General features: G+C 39.0%; 1 protein-coding gene across 1 annotated transcript in view; it reads left to right on the top strand.

The window, feature by feature from the left end:
* Positions 1–27,872, top strand: part of CTDP1 (CTD phosphatase subunit 1) — a 46,168-nt gene that overhangs the window by 13,380 nt on the left and 4,916 nt on the right. The window contains exons 6-12 of the mRNA XM_083449165.1: positions 1,821–1,911; positions 3,734–3,900; positions 5,940–7,004; positions 7,804–7,945; positions 10,225–10,455; positions 12,718–12,877; positions 18,741–18,913. Coding sequence (XP_083305291.1) covers positions 1,821–1,911; positions 3,734–3,900; positions 5,940–7,004; positions 7,804–7,945; positions 10,225–10,455; positions 12,718–12,877; positions 18,741–18,913 — 2,029 coding nt within the window. The remainder of the gene's footprint in view (positions 1–1,820; positions 1,912–3,733; positions 3,901–5,939; positions 7,005–7,803; positions 7,946–10,224; positions 10,456–12,717; positions 12,878–18,740; positions 18,914–27,872) is intronic.

Here is a 27,872-nt window from a genome sequence, read left to right on the forward strand (position 1 = left end):
GAGGGGGCTTGTGTTTTGATCTAGCCCACCGACCAATCTAGTTAGCAATTGACTTGTGTAGATAATGAATGTGGAGAAAAAACAACAGACCATTTATGGAAATATTGTTGTAAAATTTTTATTTAAAATATTCACACCTCACTTTTATTTTCTACATTAAGTGGCTTGTTTCACTTTAGTAGGCCAATGCATCTTACTAAGTTTATTTGGTGATGGTTCTGTCTAGCTAATTCTTTCAATTCATTATGCCTAGGTACTGCAAGGGGATGACCCTACATGAATTTGCTGAAATTCTTAAGCATAGTCGGGTGAGTTAAGGTTGAACTTCTATCCTTAACTCTCAAATTTTCTTGTATTTGTGGGTTTTAAGTTATTCCTGTAAGACACAATAGTTTTTGCCTACATGTATCAATTTTTGATAGGTGACTAGTGATATTGGGAAGTGTGTCACTGAAACCTTTTATAGGGAATTCTAGAAAGTTCTGCGTCAATAGCCTCTGAACATCCAAATCCTTCAAAGTGCATCACATCACTCCCTGAATCACAAGTCATGTCTAGAAATGGATATTGCACAGTACCATACGGGTCACAATTTTAAAATAACTTTCTCAGAAATTTTGACAGTGTTAGTTTATAAAACAAAGTTTGCACTGGGCTTCTCCAGATACGTAATGATGCAACCTGTGACACACCAAAGTGAATGCAGCCAACCCTGACATATATTTTGTGGTGCCAGATGCTTGACAACCCTTTAATTTGTGCAATCTCTGGCAAGCAGCTAAACCAGGAGGCTTATGAAACTGCAATATGTGACTGGTAGACCACAAGTGCAGGCCTGCTTTAATGTGATTCCCCCACTGATGAAACTAAAAATGGTTTATGTAACATGAGGAAGTAGCCAAGAAACCAAATGCAGAATTCTTACCTGATTATAGTCCTTAAAATCAGTGTTTCAAGACAGTTGTCATCCAGCCATGTTTTAAAAAACAAAGCTGTTACTATTTCAAGATAGCTCAGAAATATTTATGTTCAAATCTTACAAGTATAACTTAAAACCTGCAACTACAAGAACTCCTATTTAAACCTTCCCTTAACTTGCCCATTTTGCTTAAGAATTGTAGGATGCTTTCCACTGCTTTGGCTATCTACAAACCCAAGACATGGCACTGAACAAATGGGGGAAATCGACTAATGCTGAGACTTGCTATGATGTTTTTACAATGGGGTGCACTGTTGTATCGCAAAACAAGATGTGATGCTTGACTGGCCAATATGTTGACCTAAATATGCTATGTTTACTCTTAAATAAACTACAAATATAAACGTCAAAATATTTTTTTCTATCTAATCAAAACTCACATTTTATTAAAAAACATTCAGGAGGCACTCATAACCCCAGTTGCTTGGAAGAAAACCCCATGAATTTCCATTGGACTTTCTTCTGAGTAAACATGACCCTATCAGTCATGTTGCAAGTTATATTAGCAAGTATTTATTACAATTATTTATGGTACAATACCATACATGCCTATTCTGAAATAATCTTTATTGAATTCAGTGAGACTTGCTTCTAAGGGTGTATAGGATTGCAGCCTTAATGGCTTAATACCGGTCTCTTGATTTATGTGTAGTATTTATGGTTTATGTAGTAGATGAATGTATTTGGGGATCTCATTAATAAATTTTAGCTATGCACAATAATTCATATTAAAAGCTGTTTTTGGCTAAAACGATCCTGTGGTATTCCAAAGAAAATCATACTAAGTATGATGATTCTTGTGGAAAATACATATTAATTTTGAACTTCTTTTCCTTAAAAGCATTCTTGGACTCCGAAAAGAAGCTTTTTTCCCATCGAATATTGTCAAGGGATGAATGTATTGATCCATATTCTAAAACTGGGAACCTTAGGTATGTATTGGGATTGGAATATTGTTCGTGAAGCATTTGGAGGGATACTGCTGGAAACAAATAACATAATTTCAGTATCTAACTACTTTTTTAAACTCCCCAACCTGCCACTCCTGGTCATAAACATAAACGTCTCAATGCCTTTTTATTGTAAAGCAATGGAGATTATATCCTGCCCACATTAACAGAAACTGATAAGAAAATAGATTGCCATTGCTTTTGTTTTTCTATAACTATTTGCATTTGAAGTGAATTTCAGGTGGCAGGAATGAGAGTTAGAATTATTTATAGGAGTGCATCTTTTTTCTGCCCTTGAATTCCCTGCCCCAAACTTCTTTTTTTAAAGCTACTTCAGTTCCAATGGAGGTTACTTTGTGTCATGGAGCTCAATCAGAACAAAAATATGTTGTTGTTTTTAAGGTTGCTTCAGGGAGAAACCATGGGTGATGGAAGGGTTCAGCTCTGCCCATTCACACCATGCTTTAAATCTCCCCCTTCCTCCCCCTCCCCTTCTGCTTTTGTAGGGATTTGGCATGACTGGGGTTGGGCGTGCTGCCATCATATCTATTTTGACCTTGGGAACTGCAGAATAGGAGCCTGTTCAGGTGTTACACTCTACACTTGTGCACACCCACCCACAGCAGAACATCCCCCAGGTATTTCAATAGAAATCTCCCCTGCCCTGGATATAAGCCATTTTTGTTTAGTATATTCAGTATCTAGAAAAACAGAGAGCCTGCATTCAAATAGGCTCAGCATCTTTGGCCACAGACATTATCTTCTAGATTTGGCAAGCGGATTGTAGCAGAAATGCATGAACCCAATGATTCCTTCAGTCTCTCTGTGTAGAGCTGGTAGTGGGGAGTAGTTTATTACAGGCCCTAAGAAAACTATGCAACTAAGCAGGACTTCTCTCCTAGTTGGACAGAGCTGTGTTGGATACATCAGTGTAGCAGGATCTCTGACCTGCCTGACAAATCGATAGAAACAGATTTTCATGGGTAATAGGTCCATTTTAAATCTCTTATACAGCATGATTGAATGTTATGCTGTTTCTATATGTACTGCACATATCAAAGCTTTGAGTATGGAACTATTACCTTTACCATCCAAAGAAGCTGAGTCATAGTATTTTGATTCCTTTATAAAAATAAAATAAAATAGTGCAGTTTTGTGCTCCCATTGCATATCCAACATTTCTGTAATAAACAGCTGCACCCTAACTTGAAAATTCTAATGGCATTCAAAGTTAAAGCTATTGGGGGGGGGGGGGATTATAAGACAATTCTATCGTTTTTTCCAGGAGAACAGCCTCACTCATACCACTAGGTGGTACCTGACACTACTTTGTTAATCACATATTATAGCTTAGTTGAAAGCAGTGATTGGTTGAATTGTTTTCCAGGTGGCAGAGTTACAGGTGATGCTTTCTACTGCCCATCTTCGTAACAGCTGATTATCAAAAAAAATCATTCTTGGTAGATCTGATTTTTATTTTCTGTGCATTTTAAAGTGAAGGCCTTGTGTATGTTTATATATATTTATACGTATCTTTGTCAATTCAATATCATGGTTTGTTTTCTTTGGTCAGCTTCTGGACAGTTTATTAGCAAAACTGATAAATATTAATCATTGTGGTGATACAGATGAAATTGTAGTTGCTTTAAGAAAACAAACTGATAATCTAAAGGACTGTAATCAATATGTGAATTTAGAATGTCTTCCTATTTTATATCTTTATTGAGTAGATATACCTTAATATGAATCATTTTAAGGAGTTATCTAATCAGTTCATTTCACTTAATCTTTCTCCTATTTTTAGGAACTTATTTCCTTGTGGTGATTCCATGGTTTGTATTATTGATGACAGAGAGGATGTCTGGAAATATGCACCTAATTTGATAACTGTGAAGAAATATGTATACTTTCAGGGCATAGGAGATATTAATGCACCGCCTGGATCAAGGGAAGTTCAAATGAGAAAAACAGGTAACTATTTTAATGTGTGTTCATGTTTCCTCTTCATTTGCAAGGTATCATATCGATAACATATGGTATTTTTAAACAATTCATTAACTAATCTTAAAACAGTTCTTCAAAACCAGTAGAAGTGAGGATTTCACATTCCTTTTCAGTTTGACTATCAGAATAGTTCGTGACTGGACTTAACTGTCAGGGGTCCTTTACCTTTACCTTTTACCTGAATAGTGAACCACCTTTATTCGTTGTATTTATACTACTTCTCAGGCAGATCTGCTGGGTCTATAGAATTTGTTGCACTGTTACACAGCATTTGAGGGAATCTCAATACACCACGTTGCCTCAAGTTGAAATCAAATTTAAAATCACGAGTTGCATTCTCCAAAGATACATCCTTTAATTGGAGCACAGCATTATTTAACACAGGGTTAGGGCCCCTCTTGCTTGCCTCCTATGAAGACGTTACAATACTGTATCATCTTTTTCCATGGGAACAATGTTCCATTACTAAAATTGCTTTTATTCCATAAAACGTAACAGTTTTATGCAGTACACGTCAAATTTGGCAGTTTAAAATAGTTTGGAAGAGCAAATTAGATATTATATTAAGCATGACTCTTATGGGTCCTTATAGCAGGTCCTAGGGTAGGGCAGGGTTTAAAATCTTTCCTATGCTGTTTTCCCATAAAATATCAGCATACTCCAAACTATCATTTTTTCCCCTGAAGCTGTCATTGACTGCAGTATTACCTGACCTGTTGGCAGGGAGAGATTTTTGTTGGGAAAAATGAGCCCTGGAAGGTCTTCAACCCTATGGTCCAAATATGAATCCCTCTACCCTATAGCTGCTATTTTAAAGGAGGGCAAAAACAAAAAACACAGACTTTTTAAATGTCATGTCTATTTTACCCCTCAGTCACAAGCACAACCATGAAGAGGATAAAGTGTGATAAATTGCCCACAGGCTAGTTGTTGTTGGAACCTTCCTTTAGTGAAAATGAATGTGTCTCTGAATACTGTAGTTCCAAATCAGTCTCCTCAGCCTAAACAGCCTAAGCTAACAAGTAGTGTAATCATGGTTTCAGATGGTGATAGTGAAACTAAAGGTGCCTTTAGTGGAAGTTAAGCTCCGTTGAAATAGCTTAGTAGAAAATAGCACATCCATGTATAGTTATTTGGATGTGCTAAAATTAGAACATTAACCTTTTTGGTACCTTTGTTTTCCTCTTTATATTTAGTAAATGTTCTTTTAAAGCCAGACATGCTGTATCAGATCTATTTTAAGGCAGTTGTCTTCATTTCAAAACTTTACAGACCCCGACCCCCCCAATTAAAAATATTGCAGCTTATGGCCTCAGTTGCAGCCACGGATGTTTGTGCCTGGAATCCCGAGGCAGAGTATCAATAAGTCTGAAAAGACAAGTGTCCTTACTTCTCTATTAATGGCTTGTTATTTGTTGCTTGTGTAAAGGGACCTCCCATCTCCCCATTCTTGTGCTATTGTAAGCTTGTGATCCTCCTCCATGCATTGCCATGTTAAGAGGAACTACGCAATGACAGAACACACACACACACACACACACACACACACACCCTGCTGCTGCCACCCTGTGTGTCAGACACAAGCTAACCCTGCTTCACTTTTGCATGGTGAGAGAGGATGCCAGGGTAGTGGTGGGCAGGGTTACCAGGGCACAGGGTGCCAAAGGTGGGACACATGTTGTGCCCTGTGACTTGGTACGTCAAGCTGTGTTTGAGTGCTATGTTGTAATAGGATGTTCAACCTTTTTTTCATCCTCTGAAACAATTGAATCTCCATGCTACATATGTAAGATTTTGAGCAAGTTATTTGTTGACCTAAAAAACGTAAGTGGAACCATCTATTATTTCCACCACGACCATCACAACCCCAGGCTTCTGGTTTAAATAAAGATAAGTATAATTGGATTAAGTATCTTTAGCTGTTAGGTCTTTTGTATATTTGTTACTAAGCATTTTGGCTTCAAAGACGGATTCATTTTAATATGCATACATATCTCTTAATTTAGCAAATCATTCTTCAAAAGTAACGGAGGCATCGGACCCAGCAGCAGCAACGGGAGACTCTGAAGAAGCAAAGAATGTTGGAAATGTAGACGAACAAAGCAATGGCATTCAAAAATCTGCAAATGAAGTAAATGGCAATAACTCTGTCGGCAGTGAGACTCCATCCGGGAATTTGAATTGCAATGATAAAGTTAGAGACTCCTTAAGTGATTCTAAACATGGAATGGATGTTACTAATGAAGTGATGAGTGCCAAGGAATCTCATGTGTCTTCGGACGATGATAATAGGACAGTTGTAGGTAAACAGCAAATTCAAAACAAGAGTACAAATTATTTGGACTTTGAATTGTCTAGTGATAGTGAAAGTGACAGTGGGTTGGATGCTAGGAAATCTTCCTCCTCTTCTGCTACAGATAGTGAAAATGAAGGAAAGAGAAGCTGGAGAAAATCAAAACAGCCTGCACTAGAGGAAAGTGCAATGCCTCTGGTGGGAACTGATACGAATGTAGAAAAGGACGGACAGCTGAACCATTCTGCTGAGACTCTATCCTCACCTAGCATCAATCCACATCCCAAGGCATTCGATCTAGAAGCACATGAAGAGAGTGAACAAGACAGCCTTTGTAGCCTAGGAAATGGTTGCGTAGACAAGAAAGAGGCAGAGACAGAATCTCAAAATAGTGAGCAATCTGGGATAACTGTGGGAGAATCTTTAGATCAAAGCATGGAGGAAGAGGAAGATGATGATACAGACAGTGATGACCATTTAATATATCTCGAAGAGATTCTTGTTCGGGTGCACACGGACTATTACTCAAAGTATGATAAATATGTGAGAAAAGAAACTGATGAAATTCCAGATATAAGAAAAATAGTGCCAGAACTGAAAAGAAAAGTGTTGTCAGATGTTACCATATTATTTAGTGGATTATACCCAACCAATTATCCCATAGAAAAAACACGGGAGCATTATCATGCTACTGCACTTGGAGCTAAGATTGCAAAAAACCTAGTATTGAATGAAGATGACCCCAATAAGCCAACACACCTTATTGCAGCAAGAGTTGGTAAGTATGAGTAAATCCAAAACATGGGTTTGAACTAGGGCTCTTTGTGAATAGGTGGTCATACGAAGCATCTAGCAGTGTAGCAAGCTTCTAATATTGCTGTTCAGATATTTCTGTGCATGAATATTTTAAGAAATCATCAGGATTCAGTTATTTTGAAGAACATTTGTACACTTTGAGAGCCAGTGTGGTGTAGTGCTTAAGAGCGGTAAACTCGTAATCTGGGGAACTGAGTTCGCATCTCTGCTCCTCCACATGCAGCTGCTGGGTGACCTTGGGCCAGTCACACTTCTCTGAAGTCTCTCAGCCCCACTCACCTCACAGAGTGTCTGTTGTGGGGGAGGAAGGAAAAGGAGAATGTTAGCCGCTTTGAGACTCCTTCGGGTAGTGATAAAGCGGGGTATCAAATCCAAACTCTTCTTCTTCTTCTTCATTTCTCCTTTAGCCCAGGTTGTGTTTCTTGCCTCTGTTGGTATCTAGAAATGCATAAGTTGTTTATCTGAACAGTTGGCTAGGCCTGTCAGCAAAACTATAATGCTATATGCCTCTGTTGCACACAAAAAATTATCTTACCTTTGCATCTGGATCCTGATTTTGTGAAAATAACTTAAGACCTTACTATTGTAGTCATTGCCATGTTACAGACTGCTTTAAATGCATGGGGAGAATGTTAAAAGCATCCAAGCTGTGTTCTTAAATCCCGCTGAATTCAGCACCTAATCCCTGTAAACTGTTCTCAGTGCTGATTTATTGAAAAGCCTTTCTGTCACCTATGCTAATGTTTGGCTGTTTTAAATAGGCACAGAAAAAGTACGGCAAGCTGAGAACTATAAAAATCTCCATATTGTAAATCCAGACTGGTTATGGAGCTGCTTGGAGCGTTGGGACAAAGTAGAAGAACAACTGTTTCCTTTGAAGGATGATTACCTTAAAACACAAAGGTAAAAAGTAATGTTTTATTATTTAAATAATACACTTGAGTTTAAAATCTTATGGGGTTCAAGGTTAATATCCATTCTTACAAATAGCTGAAAGAGATCCCAGTTAAACAGGGTTATACAGTACAGAGAAAGGTGGTCCTTCGGATAACCTTAACCCAAGCCATTTATTTAGAAATTAACAGGTCAAAACCTGCACTTTGAATTGTCCCTGGAAATAAATAAGCAGACAATGCAATTGGTACAAAAACTTACATGAGCCACATATAAGAAGCCTAAACCACATGGTCTTCAAAGGCAGCTCTATAGAGCATGTAGAATAATCAAGATGAAGTGACTTAAGGCATGGATCACCATAGCAAGAAGGTTCCAGAAAGGGGCACAGATGGTGTGTCCATCTTAATTTTGCATAGGCATTCCTGGCCACAGCTTGAACAGCCAGGTCTGAGCCTAGATCCAAGAGCACCACAAACTTAGGAGCATTTTGTTTTAATCTTGTTTTTATTCATTCACATATAAAAACTAGCCAGAACCGATAGGTAGAGCTAGTGCTCTATTCCTATAAACACTTCCTTAGTAATAACCTCTCTTATATGTGCATAAACAGCCATAAGCTGTATGGATTAAAGGATGCCATCGCATAATTAATGCTGCCAGACATGTGTTGTTTCCATGACTTGGCAAGGCTTTTCTTCGGCCAATATCAAGCTGGGTATTACATAAATTGCATTATGTTTTACTAGGTGGAGTAAGGATACTTCAGGCCAGCTCCATAGTTTCAATAGGATGGATATGTGTGCATGTTTTCTATAGTTGGAAATATTGCTTTGATGTTATTTAATGTAAATAACAGGTTTTGTTTGGTGCACTCTAATAAAATCTGATCCACAAGACTGAATTCTTGTGGAAATAATTGCTGTTTTACAGCTGAGCTATGAATGTGGAAATCTTTAGAGATAATGAGAACATTTTTAATGTACAGTTCTTTGTATCAATGTAGAAGGAGTCTGTAGAATTCAGTCAATGTAGAATTCAGTCTAAATTAGGGTTTCCATCACTGCACTAAGCCATAGTTTGGCACAGGCACGGGTCCCGTTTTCAGTCCGAAGGCCACATTACTTTCTAGGCAAATTTCTGGGGGCCACATGCCAGTTCTGAGTAGGGCCAAAGGCAAAAGTGGACTGAGTAGTTAGTGTGATTTTTACCTTTGTACAGTGGGCTTGATGTTCATACACCAATCGCTATACTCCAGGAAAGCATGAGGCATTGTCAGAGTTCAGGGACATATTTCAACCAGATGCTAACAATCAAGGAGGGTGTGGAGCTAGGCCAGAAGGGAGTGGGTCCTGAGGAGCAGGTGTGGCCTAGGGAGAGTCCCAAAGACCAGATAGAGATATTGTGGGGGCTGCATAACCCCTCTTTTAAGGTTCCCCATCCCTAATTTAGCATTATGTAGGCAGGGTGTGTGTTCTAAAACTAACTATAAATCAAGAAATGGTGATTTTCTTTTTGTGACTTTTGGATAAGGACCCTCACTTTATTTATTTTTTAATGACTTAATGGTGGAATACTTAGAAGTTTTCCGACACAAACTGCTGATGAATTTTCCTTTTCTACTTTTTTTTTGTTTTTCTGTTTTCCAAAAATGTTGCTGATCTATGGTTGAAAGTTCAAACCCACTATGTATACTGTGGGCCAACTTTGGCAAGTGGGCAGGACCACCCGCCTGTCAATTATCTGGCATCATCATGACACTAGATGATCAACATATGTCAACAAGTTAGCCTGCTGGAGTGGGAAAAGAGAGTTCAAAGGGCTTTCTCAGCCCTTTGCACAGTGCTTTCCAAACGTGCAACGGCCAATTGATTGTCAGACACTGGGAAATGCTGCACACACTTCTGAGCAAACTTTTCAAGCCCTGTGTTAACACTTGGAAGTTCTGGGCACAATGCTGTGCCGGTTGTTGGGTGCTTGAGAAGCACTGTGCAAGGGGCTTTGCAGGCCCTGCAAATTAGCAGCACTTGCAAAGCACTTTTCAGCCAAGCCCTGCACTTACCTGCCCCACATTTGATATATGTCCCATACCTGTCCCTGTATGACATCAGGTGTAGGGCAGGTGGGACAGCGCTGGACTAAAACAGTCAGGAGAGATGATGTGGTGGGCCAAGTGTGTGTGTGCTTATTTTTATATACTGTACAGTACACATATATGTATGTATTTATGTGTGTATATGAGGAATGTTGACTGCTAACTTAAGTCTTTTAAACATTTCATCTAACAGAGAGTACAGTCCTGCCATGTTTCCAGATATACACAGTGCTTTCCAGACTGCTCTTTTCCACCCAACTCCCATTCATCCCAAGTGTCAGCCTGGTCCTGAAGTTCGGCTTTATGATCCCAACACCGGAAAATTAATTAGGAAAGGATCTCAAAGCTCCAGCCAGTCTTTGTATATTCAAGCACCAGCTCCTCCTCTCTCTCTGCCCGTCCATGGGGAACATTCCTTATTCAGGTAGATGAACATAACATTTCATAAATCATTTTCAAGTTTTGTTTGGCATTAAGATTTTAAACAGGATTGTGAAAGAATAATCCCAAGTGTGTTTTCCTCTTCCAATAGGTACTCTTGAGTCCATGTGTGACACTACATTTTTCCTAAAGAAAAGTGTAACACAGATGTGGCTAACCTTTTTCGCCTGGCTGCATTCACCATTGGGCAGTTGGGGGTGGGGTGCGTATAGCACATGCCAATGGTGTGTGTGGCCACTTCACACCATCGCATACACAAAATATGCACTATTGGGGTAGCCACAGGTACACACCCACAGAGCTTCCCTCCTTAGCTGATCCCTGTCCATCAGCTGAGCAGGGTGAGGCAATGTTCCCTCGGTACTTGTTGAACAATTGAAGTGATGAACTGGAATGATAAACAGTGAGGTGCTTTGTATCCCAATCAGGGTGCTGGATTCTGTCTACCCCAGCTCCATATTTACTTAAAATAAATAAATCTTTCTGCCACTGCTGCCAAACTCAGTGCAGCCTTAGAAACCAGAAAAGGTATGTGCGTAGGGGTTAAGTCAACAGGATTAGCCAACAGGATTAGCCACCTGTAATATAAAAGTAGGGAAACAAGAATCCTCCTTCACCCTCTCCCATATTGTGGTTACTTCTGGCTCAGTGGTATAACCTTGGAAAATGTTGATCACTTCTCCTACCTAGGCAGTTATCTTTCCACAAGGGCCAGCATTGATGCCAAAATCCAGCATCATCTGAGCTCTGTGAGTGTGGCTTTCTCCCGGTTGAAGTGCAGAGTGTTTGAGGACCAGGACATTTGCAGGGAAACCAAAATGCTTGTTTACAAAGCTATTGTACTACCAACCTTACTATATGCTTGTGAAACATGGACCATTTATAAACACCATCTCCAACTCCTCGAAAGATTCCATCAATGGTGTCTCTGAAAAATTTTACACATCACTTGGGAAGACAGGTGAACTAATATCAGTGTACTGGAAGAAGCAAAGATCACCAGTGTTGAAGCAAAGATTCTTCAACATCAACTTCGTTGGACTGGTCATGTTGTGCAGATGCCTGCTTATCGTCTTCCAAAGCAACTACTCTATTCCGAACTTAAAATTGGAAAGTGTAATGCTGGTGGTCAACAAAAGAGGTTTAAAGACTGTGTCTCAAGGCAAATCTTTAAAAATGTAGTATAAACACTGACAACTGGGAATCACTGGCCTGCGAGCGCTCCAGTTGGAGGACAGCCTTTACCAAAGGTGTCATGGGCTTTGAAGACACTTGAACTCAGGATGCAAGGGAGAAACGTGCTTAGAGGAAGGCACGCTTGGGAAATCCACACCATGATCAACTTCTGCCCAGTGTCCCCACTGTGGAAGGACGTGTGGATCCAGAATTGGCCTCCACAGTCACTTACAGACACATTGTTAAAACCGTGTTTATGTAAGACAATCTTACTCGGCTACGAGTGATCGCCAAAGAAGAAGAACTTCTGGCTAAGCATATTTATATTATCCAAAACAAATTACAGTGGGGCTGAACACTTTTTGACTTTTTTTACATAATGTTGTTCTGTTCTAATGGTTTAGAAAAATTGGATCCATTTTTAGTGGCAAAAAAACATAGGCTTTCTTTGGGGTCTGTGTTCTGGTGGGGTGAGAGTCCCAAGTGAGGTGGCTATAGTAAAGGTAAAGGGACCCCTGACCATTAGGTCCAGTCGTGACCGACTCTGGGGTTGCGGCACTCATCTCGCTTTATTGGCCAAGGGAGCCGGCGTACAGCTTCCAGGTCATGTGGCCAGCATAACTAAGCTGCTTCTGGCGAACCAGAGCAGCGCACAGAAATGCCGTTTACCTACCCGCTGGAGTGGTACCTATTTATCTACTTGCACTTTGATGTGCTTTCGAACTGCTAGGTTGGCAGGAGCAGAGACTGTTTCTACATTTGAAAGAAGACAGGTTCCCAAAGTTTTGCCTAATTTGTCCGTGGAAGAACAAGTGCTACTGTGGGAATCAGGGTCATGAGTGCCTCACTGTTTCTGCATTTTTAATTGATAACGCTTTGACATTGCCTTCAGAAGTCTTTGAAGTGTGGAAAAGGGAAATCCATATTGAGCAACATGAAGAATGGGGCAAACTTTTCCACTGTATGAGTTTTGAAATGGATCTGTATTCCAAACTGAATCTATCCTGACATTCTATTCAGTTCAGATCATAACAGTTATGTAATACAGAGCCTTTGAATCTTTTTTCAGAGTTGTTCAACCACACCAACAGCTTTTTGATGAAGAAGAGATGCCAGCAAGTGAGAATGAAGAGCCTGGCCCATCTAAACGGAAACGCCAGCCAAGTATGTCTGAAACAATGCCACTATACACTCTTTGTAAAGAAGATTTAGAAAGTATGGATAAAGAGGTGAGTTTGATTGTGCACTGCTGAGTAATTAAGTGACATGACACGTTTTTAGTGCAATAGAGATACCCAAGCGCCTCTAGGGTATGGGAAGATGAAGAGTGACGGTTAAGCTCAAAAATGAAATTTTTAATTTCCATTGATAAACTGGGTTATCTTAATGCTTCATCTGGAACTTGAATGTGGAAACTGTTTCTTAGCATAACTTACATTTTATATTCATTCAGAGGGAATTTGACTGCACAGTTTGATTGCAATTACTACCCAGTGTTTCCTACCTGAGGCTCATCTGTATATATTTGGTTACATGTAACATACTGCAGAACATGTAATAGATATTAAATATTTTAATTGTAAAGTTACTTAATATCTGGCCCTGCTTTCCTTTCTTGACAAGAAATAACACTTTTTATGTGTGTAGCAGATATGAAATGAAAGTTGTATATTATGAAGTCTTATTCTGAAACGTATACGCTCAAATGAGATGAAGTTGAGCTATTTCTTGAAATACCTTGATGCATAGATTTTTTCCTTTATCTCATTTTCACCCAATAATATTTTTGCTTCACACTTCAGAACTTATCACTGCAATTCCTGAAGCTGAAACACAATTAGAAATGAAATCCAGGGACTCTCCATAATCTTAGCAGATACACTAGAGCCTCAGTGGCACCTGCAGCCCATAGTTCATGCAGTGTTCTTATGAAGGATGCCTTTGTATCCCTTCAGCCTTACAACGGGGAAGTAAAACTTTTGTATTTGGATGGGGAAATTGGAGGTTTCTTCCTTAGTTTCTTAACTAATACTGATTTTATTTTGCATATACAGTGGTGCCTCGCAAGACGAAATTAATTCGTTCTGTGAGTTTTTTCGTTCTGCGAGTTTTTTCGTCTTGCGAAGCACTGCTGTGTATTGACGGTTTCCCATAGGAATGCATTGGCGGCTTTAAAAAAAAGGCGCAAGACGTTTCGTCTTGCGAAGCAAACCCATAGGGAAATCCGTCTTGCGAAGCAACTCAGAAAATGGAAAACTCTTTCGTCTTGCGAGTTTTTCGTCTTCCAAGGCATTCGTCTTGTGAGGTACCACTGTATGTTTGTCATAGAGTTGCTTGCTCCAGATAATGTTATTTCATTTCTTTTCATCTACTGAGCTTTTATTCTCTGTATGAATTGTAAAAATGTTAAGTCCTGTATAGGCAATTACTAAGAATAGCTGCAATCTGCATAAGCATTTTTTAAATAAATAGTGGCTGGATCCCCTGCTGCTATGGAGAAACTGCTAGCAGCCTATAATCTGAAGATGAATAACTCCCCAAGAACCACACACTGTTTACTTTAATAGTGGAATAAAAATTTCCCCACAAATGGTCAAGTCCTCACAAGTTTTTGCAGAGGTACATTAGTTCTGATATCAGTAATCGAAAGCACTGCCTCAGCTTGTCTTTATGTTCACACACATCAAATGTGCTGGATGTTTCCGCCTGTTTTGGTTGTTTGCTGGTCCATTTGCTGGAGGCAGAATGAACTTGCGATCTACATGGCTGCTTTCCCAGAATGTATTTAGAATTGTACTGGGGAGTATTGGCTGATTCTTATAACGTGTCCCAGTCTTAAGGTGCCCTGAAACTTAGAATTAGTTGAATTGGAGATTCCTGTGATACATTTGCATTCCCTAAGACATAGTAAAACAGGAATAGTTGAAGTTTCAGCTGGAGGGCTACATTAGGGCTACCTAGACAGTATGAACTTGTTTCTTCATATCAATATCCTTTTCTCTGTATCAAAAGGAAACTGTATTCTGCTTGTTGATTTTTAGCATCCCCGAAGAACACAGGAAATCAGAGTGTAACCTGCAACAAAATGTTTGCATTCTGCACCTGAAGAGGAGTGCTTCAAGATTCCAGTCATTCTGGAACAGCAACTATGTAGCAGCACGTGGTTTTTTGCTCCTAACTCCACCCAATCTCTAGTCTGCCCATACTTTTCTCTTATATAAAAATAAGTGTGTTCCTAGTTCTGAGATTCTTTCCTTTGTCTACCTACAGAAGACTTAGGAAATCATGTTACCACCAGACCCTGCAAAAGGTGTATTGACAACTGAGTGGTTGAAATAAATTTCTGGGTCCAGGCTGGTGGTTTTTTCCCCCAGGAGCGGCTGCACCATTGCCTCCTTCAAGGCAGCTGTTTGTCAGGTTTGCATACCTGTCTAAGGCAGCATTACCAGTTCAAGTTTTGCGTATTTGTTGTTAGCACCAAAAGTCTTCACAAAAATATTCCACCTCAGGTAGAAAGGTGTTTTTAGTTTATCACCTCCTGAGGTCCCCTTCAGGGTAGAAAGGTTACAAGACATTAAGCACACTTTCAACGCTAGAATTTCACAGCTTCCTGGTTAAGAAATAAAAAGCCATATCCTGCCCTCTCAGAGCATTCAATACCTTAGGGCCGTAATGGACATAGCCTAAGCCCAGGTAGTCCTGTCTCCAAAAAGCTTAATGAACCTGTGTCCAGGCATTTCTTCTCAGACTACCAGAATATCAGCAGACCTAATATCCTTGTTACATTCACTAAGCCTCATGGCTTCTTGTCTAGCCATCCTGCCTTTGGTTTACAGTTACTGCAATGGCTCCTCCACCACCACCAGAAGACCATAGCACAGAACAGTCACTTTCCAGTGTCCTGCCATGCCAACTCCACTCTGTTCTCCAGTGGTAGCTGAACCCTGGCAACCTAACCACAAGCACCCCCTTCCAGGAGCCTCCCTTGGTCATCCTCATGGGTGCCAGCCTCGAGGGCTGCGGAGCTCACTACCAGAACCCTATGTGTCAAAGGAATTTAGTCTCCCTCAGAGGCCAAGAGCAGTATCAGTTGGCAATAACTTTGAGCAGTCAAGTTAGCACCTGAAACCTTTCATTCTCTAAGCCACCAACACATCCTATGAGCCTATGGGGTATCCAACCTGATTCCTTTCATAGATTGTTAGACTCTATAACTCTATCAGCCAGTATAACCAATAATCAGAAATGATGGAAGGTGGCTTTCGATGACATCAGTAGTGTGCCATCTGGACTCTAGAGGGATCAGGTTTTGGGATGGCTGCAGTTCCTTTTCCTATAATATTGAGTGGTGCAGGGACAGTTATGGCTCTTGGGAGTGTGAGTGAAAATCTCAAAAATAAAAATCATTTGTAGGCACCTGCTTAATTTTTTCCCTTTGAATAACTCTAACAAAAGTGAGGGGGGTTGTTTAAGGGTGTTGATGGAAATCCCCTGCCCCCCCCAAAAAATCTCCCAAATATGTTTCAAAAAATCTGCTTGACACTAGGTGTTGAGTCACATGACTATCTGCTCCCAATGTTTTGTTTGGGAGAAGAGGGTATTTTGTTGCCTTTTCCCCCTTTGTGTCTTCCTTGTAGTAGTGGAGAGACTGCTATGTTAAAGTTACTGGTATAACATAAAAAGCCAGCCTGAGAGCTCTGGAGATAAAGAGGCAATACAAGGGGGGGGAAGACCAGAAATTTGTTCAGATTCTATTATTATGAAACCTTTGAGAGGATGCTATACTTCTTAAGTCTGTATGTTAGATGCTTGTGTAGCTGAAGTAAGCTTTGGAATGTTCTCATGAATGCTGGAGGGACCTCAATTCTTAAACTGCATGTGGAAAACAGATCACATTTAGTGAAACCACCCTCTCGTTAAAATAGCAGAATGGTTGAATGCCTGTTAAAGAGTAAGGTGCAATTTAGCACAACCAAGAAGACACTATTATTTTTTATTTATACATAACTTCACTTCAAGGATGTTAGTTATTTCTGTACTTGCATTTCAAGTGCTGGAGGAATACATTGGGCGCCAGCATGTCTTGTAACTGGTTTCCATCCTCGGGTATGCAGACATTAACATTAAACACTTCTGCAGGAGCATTTCTTCAGGGAAAGGCAGAAAATACAGAACTTTGCAGTTTCAAGCAACATGAATTACCTTCCACCACGCCTTCTCTATCGACACTGTATTGATATGCTCTAATCAACATATGTGGTGGGCATGGACCTCAGTTCTGGTAGCAAATATTGATTGAAATAGAAGCAATTACCAAACAAAATGCCTTTGATTGTCCACAGCTGGCACTGCTCAATCTTTTCATGGGAGGTACTTACAATTTAAAGCAGGCATAGGTAAACTCCAGCCCTCCAGATGTTTGGCACTATAATTCCCATCATCCCTGACCACTGGTCCTGTTAGCTAGGGATGATGGGAATTATAGTCCCAAACATCTGGAGAGCTGGAGTTTGCCTATGCCTGGTTTAAAGCTTTAATAAGGTTTGCAATAACAAGATGCAGCAAGAATTTGGAGAATGCTTCTTTGAACCTCACTGAGACTTGTGGGTATAGGGTGATACACAAATTTAATAAATAATAATAAAGTTTGTCTGGGGAAAGAGTGGCTGGGGAAACTCAGCCAGATGGGTGGGGTATAAATAATAAATTATTATTATTATTAAATAGCACTTGTGGGTAAATTGTCTAACAAAATAAAATTGGCACTAGGTTTAAAGAATAAAGACTCTTTTAGAACTGATCAGTACAGCTTTTTTATTTACATGACTAAAATGAAACATATAATATTTTTTTGGTTAACGTAAACTACATTCTTGTCTACACAAATGGTTGTGTGGGATAACTACTTAATTGGTTTTTGGGATATTACTTTGGATGTATTGTATTTTATGTGTGTACAGTGTTGTACTCTAATAAAACATTTTTTTGTTAAGAATCATAGTAGCTGCTTTTCATTTAGGGTTAACGGAAAATTTCTTAGATCTCATTACACAATTCCACACTTTTCTTTTCCTCAGTATGACCTCCAGTTGGATGTAATCATAGCAGCAAATAATTTTTTCGCCATTGCCTAAACATACAACATGGAATTACAAGTTATTGCAAACTTTTCTCTCTAGACATGTATTATTATATCCCTGTTCCTTCAGCTTTGGATACTTTTATTACTTACGTTAGAAAATATGCCTTAGATGTTAATCCATATAGAGTATCAGTCATATCAAGCTCTAGAATGTGGACACAGGCTTTTTTGTCTCAGTAGTCCAATCCTAAGCACATTTATTCTGAAATTTTACTGAAGTCAGAGGAGGTAACTTCATAGTACATACAATTATGATTGCAGCATCAATGGGATACCAGTTTAGACAAATACCTCCTACTTGCTGTGCTAGTTTGCTCTGTCCAAAAAATATGGTACTTTGAAGTTTTTCTGTCTTTGATTCAAGCATTCCTACAACCTGAAAGAAAAGGATGCTTTAGAAGTGGTGGGTAAAACTTTTAAAGAGCTTTTTCAGACTCATTTCTCACTACATATATTTTCTGGTTCTCTATATATAGGTCTCTATATATAGGGGGTAGAATTCTCTCTCGCTCTATCCCGTCATATACTCTTCTTTTACAAGAGTTTTCTATTAATTTTAAACAACTATGATTTGGAAGTAGTCAGTCATTATTTATGGATGCCCCACACATCAACAAGAACATGTGCATATTGAAACTTCTCCTGTAGCTTACTTTCCATATTCCATATTCCATACCCAGTATTGGGGCAAAGTTGTGATTTAATTTAATTCAGTTTTATCCAATTTAAAACATTAAATTAAGTTGCAGATACTCTTTTTTCACAGATTCAATTGCTCAGTATTCTATTCTCATTTGACTGTTGCATTAATTTATGTATTGCCTTATGCTGCCCAGACAAGCTTGGAATTTTAAAAGATGCATCAGAAAGTCATTGATACGGATATGCAGTCATTGTGCAATTGTTCTGCTAAACTGTTGTGTCATTATTAATGCTTTATCACTTGGCAGGTTGATGACATATTGGGAGAAGGCAGTGACGACAGCGACAGTGAAAAAAAGAAGACAGGAGATGGAAAGGCAGCACCACAGAGTAAAGCAAAAGAAACTGTAAATGTAAAAATAGAAGAGAGACCTGCTTCGACATCTTCAAGTGAAAGAAGCTTGACAGGCACTGTACCCAGGTATGTGCTCTTTACCTTATTAAAATGAATAGTGTTGGTGTTCTCTGCATTATATTTCTTTCACCTACTACTTCTTTAAAGTGCATATAAAAATTATGTAACAGACTTCCAAAGCTTTTCTGCCAGTATGCATAAGAAAGTCTGAAGATCCTGGAACTTGGATGAAATAACCGTGGCTTACATTAACTACAGTTCCTTGGGTGTAGATGAAATGTTAAAGTGCAGTTTCTATACATATAAAAGCAGATACAAAAGCCTCTGATCTCTTATTACAGCTATGCTAGAAGAGAAAGAAAGAAAGTGCATGAACCCAAGGCTTGTCACAGTAAACCTTAGTTTATGATAACATTTAAAATTGCCTGTTGATAAACTGAGAGCGCTTTAATGCTGAAGGGAGTGCCTGCAATCTTGTGGCAGCAGCAGAGAAGAGGAGAAATGCATGACCCTGAGGCTCGTTCATATAATGCTAAATCATAGTTTACTGTTGCATCTGAATGAAGTCACTGTCTCAGTAATCCTTATAGCAACCCTGTAAGGTTAGGGCAGTATTATCCCTGTATTGCAGTGGTTACAGCCAAGGCTGAGAAAATGGTGCCTTACCTATGGCCACTGTATAAGTTATGACCGAGGTGAAGTTTGGACTAGGAAATTTCACACTCAAAACAGTGCAGTCCTGGTTTATAATTCCTCAGAGTCAAGTCCCAATTTGTTTTGTGGGGCTTAATTCTATGCATATACAGTCGTACCTTGGTTCGCGAATGCTTTGTGACTCGGACGTTTTGGCTCCCAACGTTTGTGAACGTTCTTTGGAACCTGAATGTCTGATGTGGCTTGTGATTGAATGCAGGAAGCTCTTGCAGCCAATCAGAAACCGTGCCTTGGTTTTCAAATGTTTTCGGAAGTCAAATGGACTTCGTATGACTGCAAGATTGAAGCCTTATCCATTTTGCTTTTGGCTAAAGTCTGCAGGAGTTCCCTACAAAACTGAGCACAGGTTTGCTTTTTTAATTTTAGAAGACATTGTAGTTTAAAAATTCAGAACATGAAACAATGGCGCTTTTACCAAATAAATCTACATCTTTGAATATTATCCAGGTTTCCTACCATGTTAAATATTATTAACATCTATTGTAGAAATGAGTGCTTTGCTTGGTCAGATGATATGCAAATGCTGTGCTTTTTCAAGTCTCTAAATTATAGTACTGCCTGTCAGGGCAATAATATGGCACACAATACAGCTTCTATAATAAATACATAAAATTACTCAAACCTATTTTGAAATAAGATGTGTACCCTTAACAGTGGCAACAATTCTCTCATGACTGCTAGCTTGACCCCAAACTACCAATTATCATGCACTGTAAAGCATGCACTCTTATTAACAGCTCTGTGCACAGACCTTCAGAGCCTCCCTTATGCTTTTTTACCTACAGAAATCTAATAAACCCGTAAGTGAAGATGACAGATGCAGCTTCTAAAACATCTGGGGAGTTTAAAATCATAATTCACAAGTAGGATCCTTTACATTTTTTAAGGGTAGTCTTTGCTAGCTGTTCCATCTAAAACCAGTTCTGCATATCTTAAGAGATTTGGCAAACCTCTGTGAAATGTTAGAGCTATTTCCATAGTGAGTAATCCTTTGCACACAGAGCTGATGTAAAGCACGCCAGGATATGTTCAGCTGGCATAAAGTTACACCAGATCCAAACCCGGTTCAGTAGCAAGGCGGCAGCAGCTGCTCAAGTCTGGCAGAGGGAAAACAAGCCTTTAAACTAGTGTTCAGTGCCAGCTTGCCAGGTCACATGATGGAACTGAATGGGCCTAGGATCCAGCCTAGGTTCCCCTCCCCCCTGGTTCCATCTGCAGAACACCACTTTTTAGGTACTTACACCAGCTTTGCTTCGGTCAACTGAGGCTGGAATGAGCACATTATGCCAGCATATCTTCTGCTGAGCCAGACTTTCTTAGAACATAGTACTTCATTGTTCATGCACATGAAATGCATGTGCTTTTTGACTATAACTCCTGACTGTTTTCCTTTTCACCACCTGTGGAGTATACAAAGTTGGAAACACGCCAGTCTTCTCCATAATGAGATACAACATTTATTACATTTAGCTGCATTTGCTCAATAATAGAACTTATTATTACTTTCTTATATTCTAATTATTTATTAATCTGAACCAGGTCAGAGTTCATTAAGCACTAGTTTTTTGAAAACAAAAAACAGGGAATACATTATGGATCTTGCAAGATATGTTGGAACATGCACATTCCCCATGAGCTCTTGGGAGTTTCTCAAAGAGCTTGGGAATGGAAAATATCTATGATGCTTCTCCGTGTGGGTAGTTCCTCCCCATTCCTCTTTAGTTGAGACGTTTCCATAATTTCTCTGCAGAATTAGAGTGTACCATTGGATGGAACAGGTGTTTATCTCATGAGAATTACACGTGGATTCTCCTCCACACACAATGTTATATGAGTGCTTGCAGTTTCAACAGTGGTCAAATAAATAGCAGCAAGAGTCATAAGTACCATATTTTTTAAAAAAGACTCACCTGCTGTCAGAAACCTCAAAGAAATTGCTGAAAAAGAGAAGACGGATGAGATTCTCTTGCACTTTTCTCGACCAGTGTCCTTATACCAAAAAGTTACCTATATATAGCCTCTAACGGCTATTTCTAAGGAAGACAAATGTATTCCACCAGAACAATTTATTAACTTCACCGTCTGTTGTCTATACATTTTTCTTTCTTCTATCACTTGACAGTTTCCATAGATCTACAACTTGATGGAATGCAAGCTCATGAATAATACTGTTATGATTTACAACAGGCTGCAAAACCTCGTTTTGGACAAAACGTTTCATAGCATCCTCTTCAATAAGAAAAATACTCTTAGGTCATTGTCCTACATATACTACACTGCAGCAGACTCCCAATTTTGCAGTTATACAATCCAGTCAAGACTACATTGGTTTGATGTTTTGTTTCTCAAGATGTTTAATAGGATTTTCAAATAGTGTCATTTCTTGCCATTTATAACTTGGCCAAGTTATCTAAAGAGACTGCAGGAATGAACTATTGATATGGAAGGCTAATTCTGTAAGTTGTAGGCAGCTGAGCACTTTTCACCCAGGAATATGAACAGGAAGCTATTTAGGTTGGGCAGTTTTTAAAATTTATTAGTTTTTTAATCCCACCTTTCCTCCTGATTCCCCCTGCACAGCTTCTCCCCACCCTCCCCGTGATGTCATATAGGATCAAACTAGGCATGTAACAGCATGGATTGCTCAGTTGGTCCTTACTCATAGGAGCTTAGTTCCAAGGGAGGCAACAGAGAAAGGAGAGTAAGCAGGTAAAGAAAGTTTTATTTAAAAGCAGTTCGAGGAGGAAGGGGAAGGAGAAAGAAAGGTCATAGTATTCGAGCAAGAGTTGTTGAGGGACAACTGAAAGTGGTAGAGCTGGACAAGTAAAGATCACAGGAAGAGATGTCAGGATTTAAGAGCTTCATAAAACAATGGCATAAAACACTACCAACCCCAATAATAGCAAGCGTTCCTTTTCCTTTCAAGTAATTTAATAGATCTTGGATGCAGGAAAAACCATAGGGTGGTGTATAGGGCACAAGCCATGATTCATGAATTCATAAGTGGGGAACTATTCTTTTACAGGAAAAATGCACCCATATTATAAATTTGAAAAATAATTGTCTGGGTCATTTTTCATATTGTAGTAATGAATGGGTGATGAATGGATTCTAAAAGTGCATATATGCAACAGAACTCTGGAAATGTCTGTTAATCAATATTTCTTTTGTGCTTTTACAATGAGAAAGGAGGTCAAATTCTTTCCTGGAACTTAACACAGATAAAATATATCTGTGTCAAAATAATGTTATTTCCTGTATAAACACATTTTTTAGCTGGAAGATTTTCAGAGACAAAAGCCAAAACGTAGTTAGATACCCAGATGTTACTCTACTGTAACATTCCCAAACCACTCTAGTTGCAGTAGGATAGTTAAGAAAAGCTTACCTAGTTTTTCTTTCTAGGTCATGAATGTGAGCATGATGATTTATAACCCCTTTGATTTATCCTTAGAGAATTTCATTATCTGTACAAAGTATCTAACCTTTGAATTCTACTAAGTTCTTTACTGCATTGATATCACTTGACAGAGGATGGTACGATTTAAAGTATGCATGGTGTGCCAGTGATAGATTTAAAATAGTCTTTCATCTTTCTTCAGCATTTTTCTTTTTTGTTGTTGAACAAAAAATACAGGTGCAAAACTGTTTTTTATACTTAGTAGGGCTTTGCCCATGAGTTCCAAATTCTTAATTCTTTAAAGTGATAAACTACTAGGGCCAGCTCAGATATTCAGTAGTTCCTACTCAACGACAAAAAGAGGATTAGAACACCCCCACCCCTGATTTCAAGCTCTTGGCCTAATATAAATAGTGCAGCCATTCTGGAAATGCACTAAAAACTACAACGTTTTTGGCATATGTGATATTTTTCAGGCAGATTTTTATACCTAATACAAGCTGATTTTTTTTATTATTCTACGCTTCAGTTGATCCACCATATCATCTTTCCTTATTCTCATATGTGTCACAGTCCTTACCCCCTTCATTCATCTGTCATGGCTCTCAAAATTGTTGATTCACTCTCATGTGTTTTGCTGCTACTTGCTGATGTCTAGTTTTCTGTCATGTCATGTCTCCTCTCCCATCCCTGATCTCCTCCTCACTGTCATCCCAGCATAACATTCCTAGGTGTCTTGCTGATGTCTGAAACAGAGCAATGAAATTTAAGCTTATAATATTTCTGTCACTTGTGGAGAATGTAGTTTCATCCAAGTTCCTCCTCCATAGTCAATAGTCTTTTCTGAAGTGTCCTTTATTTATTTTACCTCCTCCACTCCCATGTCACTCTTCCCAATCCTGTCTCTACTTCTAATTATAAATCTATGGCAAAGTATCCCCATTTTTTGCTACTTTCTGTCTCATGAATATTATTAGACCTCAGGGCAGGAATTATTACTTCTCTACAATTCCTATCATCTTAGCACTACATCAATGCTAAATAGTGAGTTTACTTCCTGCTTTGAATAAAAAGTACAGTTAATAGGACTTGAACTTTAAGGGCTATATTGCTTCAAAAATATTTTCTCTCTTTTTATTTTAATACTGCGTAAATATGTCTTATCTTCTTAATGTCCTGAGACTCAAGTGCTGTCAAAGTTGTTTCAGTTATGCAAGGAAAGCTCTCATGGGTTTAAAGAGAACTTTAAAAGACCCTTTTATCATAGCTTGATCTTGAGTGTTGTTAGCCTCAGTATGACTTGGCTTTGAGACAATAGTCGTGGCATGTGTGAAGGTCAGACGTGGCAAAAAAATGCCAAATAAAACTCCAAACAGTGATTTCTTCACAGAAAAAGGCAATGCCAGCAAAAAGAATGATGGAGAGGGGGTAGTGATAATCACAGTAGGAACATTTTTCCTAGTCATTCTTGGGAATTTCTACTGATCTACTGACTATGGAAGTGAGAGCTGGACCATAAGGAAGGCTGATCGCCGAAGAATTGATGCTTTTGAATTATGGTGCTGGAGGAGACTCTTGAGAGTCCCATGGACTGCAAGAAGATCAAACCTCTCTATTCTTAAGGAAATCAGCCCTGAGTGCTCACTGGAAGGGCAGATCGTGAAGCTGAGGCTCCAATACTTTGGCCACCTCATGAGAAGAGAAGACTCCCTGGAAAAGACCCTGATGTTGGGAAAGATGGAGGGCACAAGGAGAAGGGGACGACAGAGGACGAGATGGTTGGACAGTTCTTGAAGCTACCAACATGAGTTTGACTAAACTGCGGGAGGCTTCCCCTGTTTAACCCCTGTGAATGTAGCCATTGTTTTCTTCTGAGCTTGAAAGTAAGCAATAGTGGCTTAGAAGTACAGTGGTACCTCTAGTTACAAACTTAATTCGTTCCGAAGTCCGTTCTTAACCTGAAACTGTTCTTAACTAGAGGCTTGCTTTCGCTAATGGGGCCTCTTGCTGCCGCTGCACCGCCGGCACATGATTTCCATTCTCATCCTGGGGCAAAGTTCTCAACTCAAGGTAACTCTTCCAGGTTAGCGGAGTTTGTAAGTTTTTAAGATCAGAAACAAAAAAATGGCGTGCTGTGTATTGATTCCTTTATAATACCCATAAAGACAGCTAGTGTAGTTGGACCATATCCTAACAGTGTTAGGTTTGTTCATTTAATGGATCTTTGACACTTTTTTAGTGAAAGGTGGCCTTATTGATTAATATTGATGCTGCCTATGCTGGTTCCTCAGGATAGTTTTCTTGGTTATGGAAGCAGCAATGTATTTCTCTTTAAAATTCCACAATACATTTTAGGAGTCCCATCAAAGTGGTATGCAATCAGGGACTTGAGCAGGAATTGTAGGAGGAACAGGCAACCGGAATGCTAACTTACAATAGAATTGCCACTTTCCCCATTCTGTAGACTAAATTAGATAAAATTATTCCTGCTACTTGAACGCTGAGTAGGACTGAGATGGCTTGTCAATCTTGCATACACAGATTCCCATCTCAACATTGAATTTAAAATTGCTAGAATTATCCCAAGACATAACAACAAGCTGTTTGGCTGTGACTTTTGTTTGAAGTATTATGCAAGCTCCGTGTAGCATTGACAACAAAATGTCAGGTACTTTACATGAAGGTAACGTGATTACCATATTTCAGGTTAATTTTCTATTTCCAAAATCTGGATGTTTTCACAGACCTCTTTTTTTAAAAAAAGTTCTTGCATGATGTAGAAAAACCAGTTAAGATAACTGGATACTTTTATACTACCCAGTGTCTTTCATTCACATTGTAGTCCTAACAGGTAATTGAGTATCATAAAGCCTTTGAAACAGAAAGTTGAAACTAATAACTAGCTTCTCCAAGGCCTCCTAATGAATCCAAGAACAACTGAGACTGAAACAGTTTTGCCAAGTACAAACTCAAATTCTTATTCAAGCTCTTTCTGGGAACATGTCGTGAAAAGCAATATAATACAAGCTCTGGGATTTTCTTAGAGACAAGACACTAAAATAAGCATGGAAATACCTTTTCAGTATCCATTGCTATTATATGAAAAGTACAATGAAAGTTGTCAAAGGTATATGCAAGGAACACTTCCCACCCCCCCTACCGTTACCAGCTTGTATTTAACTCTGATGTACTATCTAATTGACACAGCTGCTATTTAGGTTAATTATATGTCAAAAACTGCAGAATGATAGATAGTGACAGTAGACATAGTGTTAAATTAAGCCTGGGATTTTGACAAGGGTAGCTTTTGGGAGCTAACAAAAATAAAATACCCAAAACAAAACCTGATGTTGTAAAGTATTACAAAGAAACCGGACTACCCCAACATTACTTGCTGCCAGGGGCGTAGGCAAGATTGTGGCCTCTCCTTTCCGTTCTGTATGCAGAAAGCAACTAGACAGACACTTGAATCTTACTTTAACAGTGATTATGAGACAGCCTTCTGCATTGATTCAGAGGGTAGCAGACTAGCTTAGGGCATATGGAGCAGATCATGTGACACACACAACTCTCCTGGCTCTGAGCCCCTCAGCACGTGACTGTCTCAATCTGATGTTTGGGTCAGCCCTGCTAAGGAAGTGTGTCATGATAACATGATCTCAAGGTGAGGATAGGATTGGCATATGGTACTAGGATGTTTCCCCATTTTTTGCAGTGTGTATCATAGCGTACTTAAGCCACCCAAATATGTTAGGAACAGATCCCATCTATTTGTTGTGTTGAAGTATTTTTGCCATGAGTTGTGGGGCTGCATAGGTTTTTAAATAAGTTAGTCTGAAATGGAGATTTGCTTTTTCAGGAAAATTAATCAAGCCTGTTCACTGACCCTTAGCAACATGTTATTTGCTTTTTCCTGCTCTCTTTTTGTAGCCTGTTGTAATCTGTGTGAGGCAAGCTAATACGTTAAGTATTCTATGTATTGTACTGATTCCAAGTGATCCCAAGTAACGTTTATTGTGGAATGCTTTTATTATTTTAAAAAACCACTAGGTTTTAAAATGAGCATTGGTAATCTGTAGTATACAAAAATTGTTCATCATATCAGAAATGCATCTAACATAGTTTTCCTAATGAACTCTAAAATGTACCATTCAGCTCTTTGTAATAACTGAAATGCATTAATCCTGACCACTATAATGTTTAATGGCTCTTTGGCACAAAAGGAAACACTTAAAATGTCTGCACACTGATGTTGGACTAGTTGCTTTCAGTGTAATATGCCCTGAATTGTACTATGGGGATTGACTGAAGTGAATCCATGCATATATAGATGAAATCGGTTATACATCAAAACACACACAAGAGTAAGTTAGAAAATAGCAGTGCAATTGTATACATGTCTATTCAGAAGTAAGCCACTGAATTCAGTGGGTCTTACCCCCCAGGTGCTTCCATCATAAATTGCAGCATCAGAGATTTAATGTGAATAGATCCAAGAAACCCCCTAAGGGAAGACAATTAAATATAGTAATATAAATTAAACAGGGATGTTTATGTCTGAATACATTGAAGACTGCAGTTCTGGGCAAACATTTTATTATCATGTTTATTTTTATTAGGATAAAGTTTAGTACTACAATTAATATACAGACCTCTTTTCTACTCAAGGAAGATATCAAGACAGAGGCAGAATCTCAGTTATGTGAGCATTTGTTATTCATCATTGTTTCTGTAAATCGCATATGGGCAAACTATGGTCACAATCCCAGCTCTAGACCCAAATATGAACAGCTCTCATTCCCTGTGATTCGCCTGACATGTTGCAAAGGAAGGATCAACTCCTTTTGATAGAGAAGGAGACAGAGGGGGCATTACAGGTCACTTTTAAAGAACAGCAACTGGAGACAAGGC

This window comes from Podarcis tiliguerta (genome assembly GCF_965153285.1).
Source record: "Podarcis tiliguerta genome assembly, chromosome: 7".
Taxonomy (NCBI): Eukaryota; Metazoa; Chordata; class Lepidosauria; order Squamata; family Lacertidae; genus Podarcis; species Podarcis tiliguerta.